Raw genomic sequence first — 15196 nt, 5'->3', positions numbered from 1 at the left:
TGATGCTCTGTAGATGGTACCAGTGATGTTCTGGGTGGTTTAATCAACCGCTGCAGAGCCTTCCTGTCCTCAGGAGGCTGGAGTTTCTGTAGGAGGCAGAGCTTTTCCTGTGCTTTTTTTGTTATGAGTGATGACCAAGAAAGGTTCTCAGTAACCTTTAACTGTTCACCTGCTCCACCTCAGCTCCACTGACGCAGACAGGTGTGTGTCTTTGCCTCCTTCTTTCTGACATCAACTATCAGCTCTTGGTTTTGCTGACGGTAGATTGTTGATTTCCTCCCGATACGAACTGTCATTGTTGTTTACAATGTGTGTGATGATGGTGGTGTCGTCGTCCGCACAACATGGTCAAAGAATCATATTGTGTTTATTTTGACTGATATTGTGATTGCAGTATAATTCAGGATTAGTTGGAGTCTGTTTTCTTTCATCTGTAGAAGATCTGACGCCAGGACATCCTGCAGCTCTGTGTTACTTCATCATAACGCTGACAAACATTTGACCTTCATCAAAAAATTGCAGCTTCTGATATTTTGATCGTTGCCATATTGTGATTTCAATAAAATTTCAATTCATTTTGCGTTCCTACTCAATGGGCATTTGGAAAACAACAATGACTTCATTTTCGTAATTATTTCTTTATTCTTCCCCATTTAAGAGTTCAGTGACAACGCTGCTGGAAAACATATGAAGAGCTGGAGAAGTTTAAAGGTTGTTTTTTAGATTTATCTTAGTCCTTTAAATCTTTTGAAAACCAACCTTGGACGATCAGAACTGTATGCAGAGGTCACATAAATCCTACTTTTCACATAAGGCATCAACAACCGGGAGAAAACTCATGAACTTGTGATTTCAGACTAAATCTTTCAGAAAGTTACAGACAATGTATGAGTGAACAGGAAACTGTGACAAAAGACAGAAAACCACGGGGTCTTTTTTTAACAAGCTGAGGCCTCCGTAGTGTCAGTGGTGCGCTCTCCTGTCGCCATGGTGATGGGCTTGGAGACAAGCTGGTTGCCCAGGGCAGCGGGCGGCTGTGGGTCCAGGTACTCAGCCATGACGGAGATCTGGCTGAAGTGGCGCCGAGCCAGCGTGTGTTTGTGCTGAATGCTGTGGATGAACGTCGCCTCGTACGCCTGAACACACACACACGCACACACACACACACACACACACACACACACACACACACACACACACACACACACACACACACACACACACACAGGAGGGAGACTAGGTTTGTGCAACAGCTTGAGCTCAAACTTTTTACTGTTCGAGCAGACAAACAGACAGAGAGAAGGTTTGGGTCGAGTCTCAGTTGATTCTTATTCTTTTTTTAAGGTTTTGAGGGTTAAAATAATCAAAAACATTTACAGTTGTCAACTATTTGGTGCCATTTTAAAGTGGTTATAGACAAAGTTTTCCCCTATTGCGTATTTTTATGGCGTTGTTGCAAAGACAACAGTCTGAAACAGAAATGGACCTCCAGTCAACCTTCCTCTTGCCCGGGTGTCCGTGTGCCTGTGTGACGTGAGTGTGACGTGAGTGTAAATGTTGACATGGACAGACCTTGTGGATGTCTTCCAACTCCATGTGAGCTGGAGTCTCTTCATTGGACAGCAGGAGGCAGTTCCAGGGGCTCCAGTCCCTCTGTCGGTCCCAGCGGACAAACACCAGGTTGTAGAGGTCGCTGCTGCCGTTGAGGACCGAGCGGGACGCCCAGACCACCTCCATCAGGTACTGCACGTCCTCCACCTGAGAGGACACACATGCACACGTCACAATATAGAAAGAACCCTCCTCAGGCCTGTAGCATCTAAAAAAATAATCAAAGTGACAAATCACCTGCAGCAGGAAGGGCATCTTGGCCTCCTTGTTGAGCCGCAGCTCATCAGCTCTCAGCCTCCTCAGGATGTTTTTGTAGCAGGAGAAGTCACTGCGGGATCTTGCTATGTTGTTGAGTCTGGTGCAGTCGTGGCAGCGACCGCTCAGACCACTGCTGGAGGACGGGGTGAAGGCGGCAGACTGAAGGTAGCGATGACAGCTCCGGCAGAGGAACATGTCTTTCTTCAGCTTGGAGGGATTCTGTGGAACCTGGTGTGGATTTTAGATCAGACAGAGATTTTTATAAGCAATTCATAACCAAGAGTGTCCGAATGATCTCAGACCAGCAGGGCTCTTTGCTCACCTTCAGCAGTTTGGCCACCTCAGGGTTAAACGCTGGTATTTTGATGTACTGGAGGAACAGAGCGGAGATCCTCTTCCTCAGCCCCTCCAGACTGGCTGCCTTAACCCCCCGAGTCATCAGGTCCACCTCCCTGTCAATCAAATCCATGATGTCCCGGGTCAGCTGACACGCGTGCTCCTGTCCAGTAGAGATAAAAACAATCATGCTACCAACAATAACAGGTATCCATACATCTACAAGAATTGTTTTATAAATTCCTATAAAATGTGTTTGTGCGAGGCAGAGACTTTTATTTTGAAGGACTTTTTGTGTTGTCAATGTAGAATTTGCACAATTTCCTATAAAAAAGTGTTTTAACAGGAAGTTTAGTGATTATTTCATTATATGAGCTGCATGTTGTTCTGGACCTTCCCCTGAGAAGGCAGAGAGAGTGACTCATGAGATCTTTGTCTCTCTGTAATTGCAGGAGGGTTATTATAGCTCTTTGCAGGAAAGTGCTGACAGTCAGTCTGCGGTTGAGCATCGATGTGAGAGCGTCATCCCACGGCCCGCTTGTGTCGTAATGTTGTGAAATGTACCCCCCACAATCCAGAAGGTTGTACTGCAACAACCGCCAGTCACACCAAAAAAACTACTAGTACTAAAAGACGACAGCCACCTCAGGGACAGAGGCTGCGGAGCAGCAGACTACAGAGCAGCTGCTTCCTCAGGCTGAGACGCTCAGTTCTTCCTCTGCGCGCCGCTATTACTGTTTTTCTCTCATGCAGCATTGAGGGATTTTAACTCAAATCAAATCTACAGCTCTTGTGTTGTAACATGACTAAAAAATAAATCATTAACCTTTTTAACCTTTTAACCTTTTTAACCTTCTAACCTTTTTAACCAGGTCACCATGGTGTATTTTCAGCAGGTGCACAAGGCCAAGCTGAGTGAAACATTACATGACACTCCATTGTACTTTTGGTCATTCACACTGTTAGCATTGCGAGCCGTGCTGCTGGTTTTCCGGTCTGATTGCCATCTTGACATCAGGTTGTGTTTCTCAAGACTCAGTACACAGTTGTGGATGACATTTCAGTAAAGTTAAGAATTGACTTTGACTCCTTCTAACGGCTAACGGCATCTTAAATATCTGCGCTCACAAACCAGCAGCGTGCAGTCTGTGTGAGCGCGTGCTACCTTGACAGTGTGTTTGAGCGTCATGAGGACTTGCAGTCTCTGCTCGCGGCTCACAGTGGACGTGTTCGTGCTGTTGTACAGGTCGCGCAGCTCGCTGGCTCTGATGGTGTGGAGACTGTCCATCTCGATCAGTCGACCGTCTGCTGCTCGCCACTGATGAGGAGCTGCAGACTGAAGCACACGGTCACACTGAGTATTACTAACAATGCTGCAGATAATACTCCTGCTGCTGCTACACCTGACAATATAACTTTTACTGACATTATGATCACAATAGATGCAAATAACAGTGTTATTATCAGCCCTACATATACTGCTACTACTACTACAGTACTACTACTACTGATACTGGTTTAACAACCATACTTTACCTCCTGCTACCATTACTACTTATCCTCCTCCTATTACTACTAATGATACAACTTGTAGAAGTATTCATAGTCAGCTGCAAATACTACTACAACCACTACTACAGCTGCTAGTCCTACTACTTCTTTAACTACTCTCACAGTAGCACTACTAATACTCTTCTTCTTCCTCCTCCTCCTCTTATCCTACTACTACTTTTACAAGTTGTAGAAAGTAGGAGGCAACAACTACTCAGTGCTGTAAAAAGTACTCAAAATTTCATACTTGAGTAAAAGTAAAGATATTGTGATAGTGATATAACCACACATACTACTAAAGCCTGTTCTTTCTCCTTCCTCTCCGACTACACCTGTACCTTCTGATATATATCTGATATATTTATATTGTGGTATAAGTACTTCACTCTCCAGAGCTTGAAGTGTATTCCAGTGTGTTCCAGTGTTTCTAATGTAAATGTTTATATTTTAAATGTTAACCCTCTGAGCTGAGCACTGAATTGAAAGATCATTCTGATTAAGGTTTGGCTGTTGACTCCAACATCAAGATTTTGTGGTGGAGAGATCAGGGAGGGGACGGGGAGCAGTGACCTCTGACCTTGTCCAGGAAGCTCCTGACAGTTTTGTCGTAGTTGTTGTGCTGGACGGCGATTTGATGGCGTCCGATGTCGGCGATGAGCTGCGCCTCCTGCTCCAGCAGCAAGCAGAGAGCGGCCTTCCTCTCAGCTCCTCGCAGGGACACGTTGATCCGCTGCTCCTCCTCACGCCTCCACTCTGAAACACACACAGTTACAACATTTCACTCATTAACGTCACACACAGCTGTACTACAGAGCAGTGGTGGGGTGTGGCATTAGTATTTCTACTTTAGTAAAGGAACTGAAGCGTACTCTCTAGCGCTTGGTAAAGCAGGTTGAAGTCCTCCCTTCTCTGCGGTTTCATCCAGCGCTGGCGGCGGTCCCTCAGCTGCTCCTCCTTCTCCTCCCTCCTCCTCCTCTCCTGCATCTCCAGCCAGGCTATCCGTCGGTCCCGCTCCCTCCTCACTTGGTCCACCTCCTGCTGGGCCAGCCAGCGCCGAGTAAACGCCTGCAGACGGATCACCTGAGTGGTGACGAGAGAGGGGAGAAGCAGGTCACCGTGGCTGCATGCTTTGTTTTACATGAGTAGGAGTTTTCTACGAACTCAGAGCTACAAGATTTCATTATTTCTGCACTGATATGTCGCACAATTTATTTCTTGAGTAAACTGAAGTGTAAGGTATAGATAAAAATAGATATAAAGCTTTCTGATGTCCAAGAACTTATTCACGAGCCGTAATAAAAGTAAGGTTAATAACCTGCTTTAAAAAGTGTTCAGTGTCTCTCTCAGGTCCTCACTCCATCTACGTGGGGCACGAATACAGAAGGTCGCCTTCTGTGCTTTACAAATGATATGAGGGATTGTTAAAGGACCATCGCCTGCGGACCTGAGACGTCCAGCTGATTTCTTCACTCTTGCTCTCCAGAGACAGACGACTGACATGAGCTGTAACTTTCTGTCTCAGAGTCTTTGCACCAAAGTGTTTCCGTCTTGTTTTTGTTCAGTTGTACAAAGTTGTAGATTATAGATTCATGTAGATCAGCAGTTATGACATGATATTACTGATATGATGTAATACTGTTTACTATTCTTGATATTTTCATTAATGACTTCAGAGGAGAAAGACTGTCTGGTCTGGTTTGCGTCCTTGTAGATTTCAGAGTGAATCTGATAACTCGGCTACAGTTTTCAGAAACATCAAAGATGCAACACTGATCTGAAATATGAAAATTCATGACACAGTCTCATTAAGTGCTTTTGATATGACTAAATCCAGAGTTTGCTCCTTATTGAGGGTGCGTCAAGAACCATGCTGAGTGATGTAAATGCTACAATAGGCTGAAGATGTTTCCAGCATCATGTCTGAGGAGGTTCAAGAGCATAAAGTTGTCGACAAAGCAAGTATCACATAATGTTTCCAGAGGTGGGACCAGACAGCAGCGTTGAAATGAAAGTCTGACTGCAGAAGTTTGTCTGTGAGGTGTTACAAGTCCTGTTGTTTACTCCTCAAGTTGTTAGTTCTCACATGTAATTTCTTTAATGTCCTTTTGTTAATTTGATTGGTCCATTCAAATAGTTATTTATCAGTATTCTTACCTCTTATCCTCTCTTGTGTCGCTCTTAATGTGATGTTAACTTCCAAGAGACCACTTAACTTTTATCTGATGTCTGTTATTTTTTCTCTAATGGCCTCTTTGGAAACATATGTGTCCCCTTAGAATAGGAACTCCGACTCAAAATAGATGTTTTATTGTGTTTTTCCACAGAAGAAGTCGGGAAGTCAGTGGTCTGACTCACAATTAAACACATCATTAGACTCTGTTTATCCAAATCAAATTCAGTTTATACTGTAGGGGTGGGAAATCATCCCCGAACAAGAAGTGACGATAAACAGTTAAGATGTGTTACTGATACACTGAAAAGCTTTTTATCTTATAACTTGTGAGTGTGATGACTTTGTGGAAATATCAGATTGCATCGATCTGCTCAGACGTGATGTTTGTGTTGGTTGTGTGTTTTTCATTCTGTTTAAGAAATTTCCAGGAATGGCCTTTTGTAACTTCCACACGACTTTCTTTTTTCCTTTTTTTTTTGCTCCAATAGCAAATAACACCGATGTTGACTGTCCCTCAGTACGAGGTTGTGGTCCAGAGCAAGACATTTCACAAACCTACGGCCCAAATCGCCTTAAAATTAGCTGGTAGCCTGACTTTTCCTCCAGAGCCACAAATGGTGCAAATGTTCCTCTCGATGACGACGCCATATGGATCGTAGCTCCATGTTTCTGAATTATTTATAAAAAGACATCATGCATTTTAATGACACAAACACACAGTGTTCACCCACAGCTCTCAGCCTCCTGTCATGATACTCATCGGCAGTTATGTAGTTGCCGGGGGCGACCAGCTTGTCCTTCAGACAGGAGACGTAGCAGCCGATGCCGGTCATCTGGGTGGAGACGTTGACCGGACACTGCTGGGCCTGAGACTTCAGCTCTACAGTCTGACAGAGACAAAGACAGAGAGACTGAATTCATTCAACAGAACAGGGACAAATAATTACAATCAAAATAAATAACACATCACGGGTGAGAAGTTTGGAATCGCCCGCCACAAAATCTTGACTTGGTACAGTCAGATTAATGAGAGGACTCGATATTTCTAAATGATCTTTCAAGCTGTCGGGTTGTAGAAAATCCTCCTTACAAACAGATGATATTGTGTGAGAAGGGTTTGTACATGGAGAACAAAGCACTGCACAGTGGTGACTGACAACTGAAGAGCAGAAAGAGACAAAGACACCTGAGCAACAGTTAAATAATTAAATAAACAGAAATAAGAAATCACTAATCATTGGCAAAATAAATTAAAAGCTCAGCATCAAAATCTGTGCAGATTTAAACATGAACAGGTTCCTGTTGCAGTGTAAAATGCACAATAATGTTTATAACAAGCTGGATTTAACGGGCGTGTTGCTTCTTAAAACCTCAAAATCAAAATAGAAGTTTGGTCTACGGTTTCGCACTACTGCACTTGGATCTCAGAGTATCAGCTGAACATACGACAGACTGACAAATCAGTCAGAACCTGTAGTACACTACAAAGGCACCGCTGTGGTTCAGTAATGATCTCGGGTCACTTGTGCTTCTGTGGAGCGGAAAACCAATTCAGAACCTCCTGCTCTCCAAATTCCATCCAATTACTCGAGGTTGGCACACGGACGTATCCTATCCTGAGACAGCTGCGTGTCCCTGTAGCTGATGAACTGACCTCAGAGACTGTGTTAAGTGTTAAGCACGCCTTATACAGGTAACCAATGTCAAACTCTTCTGGGCTAACACGGCGGAAATATTAATGAAGTTGAGTGATTGTGTCTGAGGAGAGATCAGCTCCCCGCCCTGCAGACAGCCGGTGTGTGCTGATATATGGACGAGCCGGGTAATGCAGGGAAACATCTCGAACCCACAGCTCAGGTCGCAGGCTCCAGGCTCTTCAATGAGGTTCACTGCAGGCAAGATGAGCTGGTGAGTAACATTTTACACTTCCGAGGCTTGTGACACAGATTAATGATGCTCGAGGACCCTAAAATAAAAAAGAACCGGTTGAGGCTCAGTCAAACCTTTAATTATTGATGACCTTTTAAAGTCTGGAACCATCTTAGTGGGTCTGAGAAGAAGGTGTAGAGATCTTAAATGCATTTAGCTGGTACAAAACTGCAGACACACAATGCTTAAAGTAAAATACAACATTTTAAAGGACGTGCAGTTGTTCATAGGTGCGAGGAGGAGAGGAACGACGGCTTTCAAGCCTGAATCAGGAAAGTCATAGCTAGCATGAGGCTCACGTGATGAGTTTTTAGCTTTCTTTTAAAATATACAGTGAACTGCCTTCCCTGATATCTATAGGTGGTGTGCTCCATAGTATAATACAGTTCAGACTACAGATAATAGCCATGAATCCAGCCACCAGCAGAGTGGCTCTGAGAAGAGTTACATTCATTTCCCCGTGGATTTCAATGCTGCGATGGACTGAACCTCTCCTGGTCCAATCATCAGCACAAACCACGAGACACTGAGCTGAAAAAATTCTGTTTCATTAAAACAAAGTCAAAGGTCACATACTGTGTCTATGACAACTTGAGGAGGGAAGTCAACTATGAATGCCCCGGAGCATTGTTGTGAGCTTTCATTAATGTCAGCAGCTCTCTCTAGCTGTGCTTTTCAAAATGTCTGCTGCGGTAAAAAAGATCGAATTCATCCTGGAAAGTTGATTAGGACCAGATGTATTTAACACAAAATAAACAGAAGATGGACAGACTTATAACAAGAGAGGGAGAAAAGAAACACTGCTGATGCTCAACAGACTGCTCAGACTTCAACTAACGATTACATTCATTATTGATTCTTATGATTAATCACCGTGTTTAGTCGACAGTCCAAAACTCAAAGACTTTACTTTCATAAATGACGAAGCAAAACTCACATTTAAGAAGCTTCAACCAGACAATGTTTGACATTTTGTTCTTGAAAAATGACTGAAACGCATTATCAATCATCAAAATAGTTCGATCAAGTGATCGATTGATCTGATCGGCTAATCGCTGCAGCTCTAATATAAAGTGCTCATCAGTCTAACTGAGTCTGAAACTCCCTCCGTCCAAACTCTGTATGATTTTCAAATGATCTTACATTTCTTAAGTTTAATGGTGCAAACTGATTTAGTAAATCACTCGTTTGGTTAACTGAGAAGTTAAAGGGGCTCTGTGTAACAATTTGTAGCATTTTACATGTATTAATCACTTTTATTGGCCATATGTGAAATTAGACCTTCAGACATGGATGATTTGTTTAAGAGGTTTAATGCAGCTGGACTGTGGATTTCTTTGTGATTTTCCACAACAGTCCAGAGGATGTGACTTTATGCACGACCTCCTCTCAGAGTCTCTCTCCACTGCACTAACAGAGAGCAACAGTAGCTAACGTTAGTTTAGAGTCTGCTAACGTAAACTACAGACCAGCTAAGATCTACTGAGCCCCTTTGAGAAAGCTGAAGCCACTCCTGTAGACTCGACTTTGTTTTTTACAGGAATGGACAGCGCCAGCCTCTTGTTAGTGCACAGTAACACGGGTCAGAGGTGACGGTGCTGAGACAGCTGATGTAAAAAAAAAAAATGGACATGTTGCCACCACCAATATAAATGTTTTCATGTCTCTAGCTGACGCTGTTATTTTAAGGTCTAGCAATTTTTTTTAAAATGGACAGAAACATGTGACTGTGACCCGATTTTTGAAGAATTCCTGTTACTGAAGATGATATATGATGTTCTGCAAAAGGAAAAAGAGCTTTGAAGAAAGAAAGACGACAAGTTCATGAAGCCAACGAGCTGCAGAACACACACACACACACACACACACACACACACACACACACACACACAGGTCTCATTACTGCAGTGATGTGTCTTCATGTATGTATCTCTAATGAGCCGACCACCATCATTACAGTGTGTGTGTGTGAGAGAGAGACATATTTAATCAAGAGGTAGAGGGCAGCTGTGTGCAGGAAGGTGAAGGCAAGTCAAGCTAACTCCATGATGAGGGCACACACACACACACACACACACACACACACACACACACACACACACACACACACACACACACAGGTACTGAGACCTACATGTTGTCTCAAACCCAACTACACCACAGCCTCAAGAAAACACTTCTTTCTGATTAAGCTTGAAGGATTTTAAAATCATTACTTGCAAACATGTCACACTTCTGCAGAGATTTCCATCCTGCCACAGAACTGGACCTACAGTATCTATTCGTCTGTGTGGCAGCAGATCGTCTGTGTCTTTGAGATGGAAACAAAACAATAAAACTCTTCTGAAGTAAAAATGCTGTGACAGTGTTGATGCAGCTCAGGACTCATGACGAGGACAGCTGTTATATTACAAATTATTGGACTTTAAAAACCACAAACTGAACATTATTTACTGTCCACATCAGGTGATTTAAATAACTCATTGTGTTAAAAGTCTGTTAAAATCATCCGGTCGAGTCTCCCTGGTGAAGCTGACATGATCTCAGTTTCTATTAACACAAACAGTTGATGTGTTATTTCATTATACAAAAGCAGGAGCGACGCCGCCGTCTCTTCGGAGAGCACCGTTAACCTTGTTTAGCTCTGTTTCTGTTTAACTGTCGGGTGTTTTGTTTGAATGTCGGTGTTGAGAGTTACTCTGTCAGCGTCTGAGAAGCTCTAACTCTTCTATAGTGTCAATAAAGTTTTGTTTGTTTGGCAGCGACAGAAGCGCCAGACTTTTATTTCAACTAACACAAAGCAGGAAGGAAGCACTGTCTGAGACGGATTATCTCTCTGCAGCTAGATTTAAAGTCTCTGCAGGCTGATTTTCATAGAAATAAGAAGCCTGGAAGAAACGAAATCAATCTGAAATGTGTCAGATGAGTGAGAAAATCATCAGCAGTGTAACCATGTACATTTTATTAATGTTCTTCTTTATAGGTTATCATAAAATAACGCAGAACATATTCTGAATCAAACTAATTAAATTCAGCGTTCACCAGAGTGGTGTCTCTGTGACCATCCGTCTGCTGGTTCAGGAGGCTCAGCTTCTCTCTTTCTCTCTCTCTTTAATTAGATTGTTTAATTTGCACATGAAGTCATGTTCTGTCTCACGCCTGAATGAGAACGATGTTCTGCAGTAATGAGTGACCTTTAAACGCACCACACACGTCCCGCTGCCAGCTGTGTGGTTTCAAGCGCTTAATTGAACTTGTTATCATAATTTCTTATTGTTTTTGATTGATTCTGAGTCTGTATTAAATTCTGTCCAAGGACAAATTTCGTCACCTCCTGAACACTGAAGTCTGACTGATATTTCTGTGAGATGTTTGTGTCTTGAAGCTCCGCCCTGTACCTGTGTGTCTCGGCTGAAGACCACCAGTCCTTTGTCAGGTCTCCTCTTGGGGAGGGTTTGGACAGCGGCGTGGTGGTACTCTGCCCCCGTCAGCTGGTGTCTGTAGCCACCCAGGAAAGCCTTCTGCTGGCGGGGACGCTCAATCTCCACCACCACCTCCTGGAACACGCCCTCATCTAAAAATAAGACAGAGTCAGAGAGCTCAAGTCTCAACTGATTTTTGACTACGCAGGGCAGAAAGATGTAAGCTGACAAACAGAACTGATAAACCATCAGTTCATTAATGTACACACCTGTTTGGACTCGGACGGTGATGACATCCGGCATGTTGTCATGCTCTGGGGGGCGAAGGGGGCGCAGTGGGTGAGTGTTCGGGTCGGTGGAGCCCATCTCCATCCGGGTGGAGCCGTGAGGCCGGACGCCGAGCTCCATCAGGCTCTGCTGCTCTTCCACCACTCTGCCTGAAAAACAACAGACTGACGGGTCAAGTTGAAAATCTCAGAGTCCAGACTGACATGCACCTCTGAGCTGTGACAAATGTGTTGAACGCATCTGTGTCTTCATAAACACTTTGCACAGGTGAGTTTTAAGTATCTACATACTTAAAATCTCTATCGTCTACATCCATGTTTACTTGATAACAGTCTTCTTCTTCCCTGCAGCTGCCATGTGCAGAACAGAGGAATAGTATGAAACCAGGGACTCGCAGCTCAATATCAGATGTTCCAACAATCGTCAGCTCTGGGAGAAATACACTTTATTCACAGAGTTAGAAGTGAAAATAATGGGAGAGGAGCGAGTAAGAGGTCGGAGAAGCGGCAGAGGAAACCAGTGTGAAGAGTCTGAATATTTTCACATCTCTAACAATCTGAGCCTGTCGCTGTTACCTACTTACAGACTTACTTTGACGGTCCAGCCATTGCAGCCTGTGTCATGGCTCCTGGCTGAGGTGATCGACTGGACTGATTTGAAACTTTTTGTACCCAAGTCATTTACACACTGAACTATAATGGCTCTCAGTACAGTGCATACCACCCCCAAGGCCCAAGGCACTCATAGTTCTGGCCGCCTAAATATGCTGGATTTTTTTTCATCAACAACCATTCCTGGAAACATTAGCGGAAATGTCAAAGAACCCTCCCAATATTAAAGAAAGTGAGATCCACCCTTTCATCAGAATCTGCATCAACAGCTAATGTGGTCTATTCTGGGCTAAGACCCATCCTACATCCAGTTTGCTGACAAACCAACAGACACAGGTGAAGACAGAACCTCCTCGGTGGAAGTAAACATGTAAATATAAGGCCCAGGTTTAAAAATACTGGAAACACCTTGCATGTTCAGTGAGAGGTCAGTGTTTGTGTTTGAAGTATCAGGCTGGGATCGATCCATCTTACCGTCCACAGAGATCTGCAGCACATCGGCAGGAACTCTGAGCTCGGCAGCGAGGTGACGCTTCAGCTCCTGAATGCTGAGACCGATGGCGAAGGCCACGGTCATCACATGACCCTCCGGCACCAGCACCACCTTCACTGCAGGCAGACAGACACACTATCACAGAGACACAGGCTGTGGCTTCATGTCTGAAATCTGATTCTTATGTTGCAGGATTTTATTGTAACAGAGAGTTTTTTATGACTGAAGTTCAGGCTCATACGAGGTGTTTTCTCACTTATAAAGCAGTTTATTTGAGTCACTGTGATGGATTTTATTATCAGTCCACTTTTTTTTATTAAACTAGGATTATTAAATTCCCTCTTTCCTGAGCAGCTTCATCATAACTCCTCACAGTGCTCATCCACGGCCGTGAGCGGCAGCGTTTATGTGGCGGTTTCTTTGTGTCTGCCGTCTTTGTTGTCGCTAATTGAACTTTAACCAGATATTGATCCTCGTGTTGAATAATTCCTGTGTCGGGTTACTTGGAAACAGCACAACACATCTTTGCTACTTCACTGCCTACACTTCATGCACAAATGTGAATATGAATATAATGAATATGATTTGCATTATTTTGTCATGGTATGTTTCTATCGTGCCTCCAGATTTCTGCGCTGCGACTGAAATGGATCTGAGAAATGAGTCACCACAGATCAGTCTCAGCGAGCCGAAACCTGAAGCAGCTTTTATCTTTTTACGGAGATAAACTGTCTTTTAAAAGATTTTCGTTTGGAAGATAAACTAAAGAAAATCATCAGGCAGCATCGTCAGTGTTTTTATCCTGTTTCATGCCTCAGTTTTTACATATTTTTTTGCTATTTTAGTATTTTTTTTTTCTTTTCTTTCAATTAATTTCTCTTTTGCACGTGACACAAACTCTGCTCATATTTGGATCCACATTAGCTGTTACGTTGGCAACAACCACTTTTACTGGATTTCATTTTAATATGAATATATACAGAATAATCAGCAGATGTTTCAATTGACTTTTGACATTTACACTTCATGCAACCTCTGAACCCATCAGCTATAATGTCAGGCAACAATTTAGCATTCCCATGCAGGATCTGTTTATAGACACCAGGCTACATGTGGTGACCATTACATTAAACACGATTAAAAAACAAAACATCCAAACCAAAGATATGATATCCAAGACAACGAATACAAAAACTGACACCAAAAGACTTTAAAGTGAACATACTGAATATGTTCTTTATCTGGATTTTCTATGGTTCTTGTGTTATAACTATCGTTTGGATTTGAAACTTTTGCTGATGACAGGTGTGTAAATCCGTCTCACCTGTAGCTGTAGAGTGTCCAACATTTTCTCTCCTCTGAGGCTCTGTGAGCTGCTCGGCATCATCGGGCAGGTCAGCCTGAGTTTCAGCTTCCTCTGCGGTCTCCAACACATCGGTACAGCCCAGAACTATAAAACACATCAGATTAACAACATAAGTTACACTTTTCAAACACCGGACTGAAAAAAGACATTTTAATATCTCAATTAATACGTGACTCAAAGAAATGCAAGTTTAACTGGGCTTTTTCAGAAACTTCTGTCACTTCCAGTCAGTCTGAACTCACCTGTGGTCCAAACTGGACTCACCTCTGGTCCAAACTGGACTCACCTGTAGTCCAAAAGGGACTGACTTGTAGTCAAACTGGACTCACCTGTAGTCCAAAAGGGACTGACTTGTAGTCAAACTGGACTCACCTGTGTTCAAACTAGACTCATCTGTGGTCCAAACTGGATTCACTTTTGTTCAAACTGGACTCACCTGTAGTCTGAACTGCACCTGTGCTCGACCTGTCCTCCTCCTCCTCCTCTCCACCTCCCCCCGGCTCTCCGTCGTCCTCTGGCGGCTGCTCGGCGGTACTTCCACCTGGCTGTGGGTGAGTGTCGGTGTCTCCCTCCTCACCCTCTCTCCCCTCCTGCTCCTCTCTTTCTCTTTTCTCTGACATGGCAGCTCCAACTGAGCGGCTAACGCTAGCTTAGCTCTGTTAGCTTAGCTCTGTTAGCTTTCTCACTTTTTAATCCAACTGTAGAGCTGAAGTTCACTAACGTGCCGTGAACTCGCCTGGACGCTGAGTCAGTGTGAACCGCGGTGACGAGCCGGTTCTCTGTCGCCTGTTCACACTCAGTCTTTAGTCCCGTTTCTGATTTATTGTCATAAGTTCAGGTTAGCGTTAGCAAAGCGCAGCTAGCACTGCCGGTCTGACGTTAGCTCGTCTCCCAGGCAACGCCGGCGTTTACACGTTGCTATAGCAACCACAAACGTCCACTGTAGCTGCAGCCTCCTGTGAAGCTAACAGCTGATCTCATGATGCTCCTGATGTATAAACATTGATTTTACCCTCACAAACACATGTGGAACAACCAGGATTTATTTTATTGAATAAATATTGATGTTATTATTCTGCTTTTTAACCTGTAAAGTGTCTTTGAGTACCTTGAAAAGCGCTTTATAAAATAAATCTACTACTATTATTATGTTTCAAG

General features: G+C 43.5%; 1 protein-coding gene across 4 annotated transcripts in view; it reads right to left on the bottom strand.

Moving 5' to 3' along the window:
* Positions 1 to 618: 618 nt before the first annotated feature.
* The window catches only part of iqub (IQ motif and ubiquitin domain containing), a 270442-nt gene continuing 255864 nt past the window's right edge, over positions 619 to 15196 (bottom strand). Inside the window, exons 2-14 of one of the 4 annotated variants that reach the window (XM_084364641.1) lie at positions 14475 to 14514; positions 13997 to 14122; positions 12654 to 12807; positions 11550 to 11717; positions 11257 to 11432; positions 6661 to 6816; positions 4626 to 4836; positions 4334 to 4509; positions 3371 to 3541; positions 2192 to 2368; positions 1849 to 2097; positions 1573 to 1758; positions 619 to 1136 (exon numbers count right to left, since the gene is read on the bottom strand). In XM_084364641.1, the coding sequence (XP_084220767.1) occupies positions 939 to 1136; positions 1573 to 1758; positions 1849 to 2097; positions 2192 to 2368; positions 3371 to 3541; positions 4334 to 4509; positions 4626 to 4836; positions 6661 to 6816; positions 11257 to 11432; positions 11550 to 11717; positions 12654 to 12807; positions 13997 to 14107 (2133 nt within the window). In that variant the 5' untranslated portion in view covers positions 14108 to 14122; positions 14475 to 14514 and the 3' untranslated portion in view covers positions 619 to 938. Of the gene's footprint in view, positions 1137 to 1572; positions 1759 to 1848; positions 2098 to 2191; positions 2369 to 3370; positions 3542 to 4333; positions 4510 to 4625; positions 4837 to 6660; positions 6817 to 11256; positions 11433 to 11549; positions 11718 to 12653; positions 12808 to 13996; positions 14123 to 14474; positions 14801 to 15196 lie in introns of those variants that run through there. The other 3 variants (XM_084364638.1, XM_084364639.1, XM_084364640.1) reach the window with 3 other exon arrangements.

This window comes from Pagrus pagrus (genome assembly GCF_965226575.1).
Source record: "Pagrus pagrus genome assembly, chromosome: 10".
In the NCBI taxonomy this organism is placed as follows: Eukaryota; Metazoa; Chordata; class Actinopteri; order Spariformes; family Sparidae; genus Pagrus; species Pagrus pagrus.
Note: the sequence above shows the minus strand (reverse complement) of the source record. Positions and strands in the feature narration are given on the sequence as shown.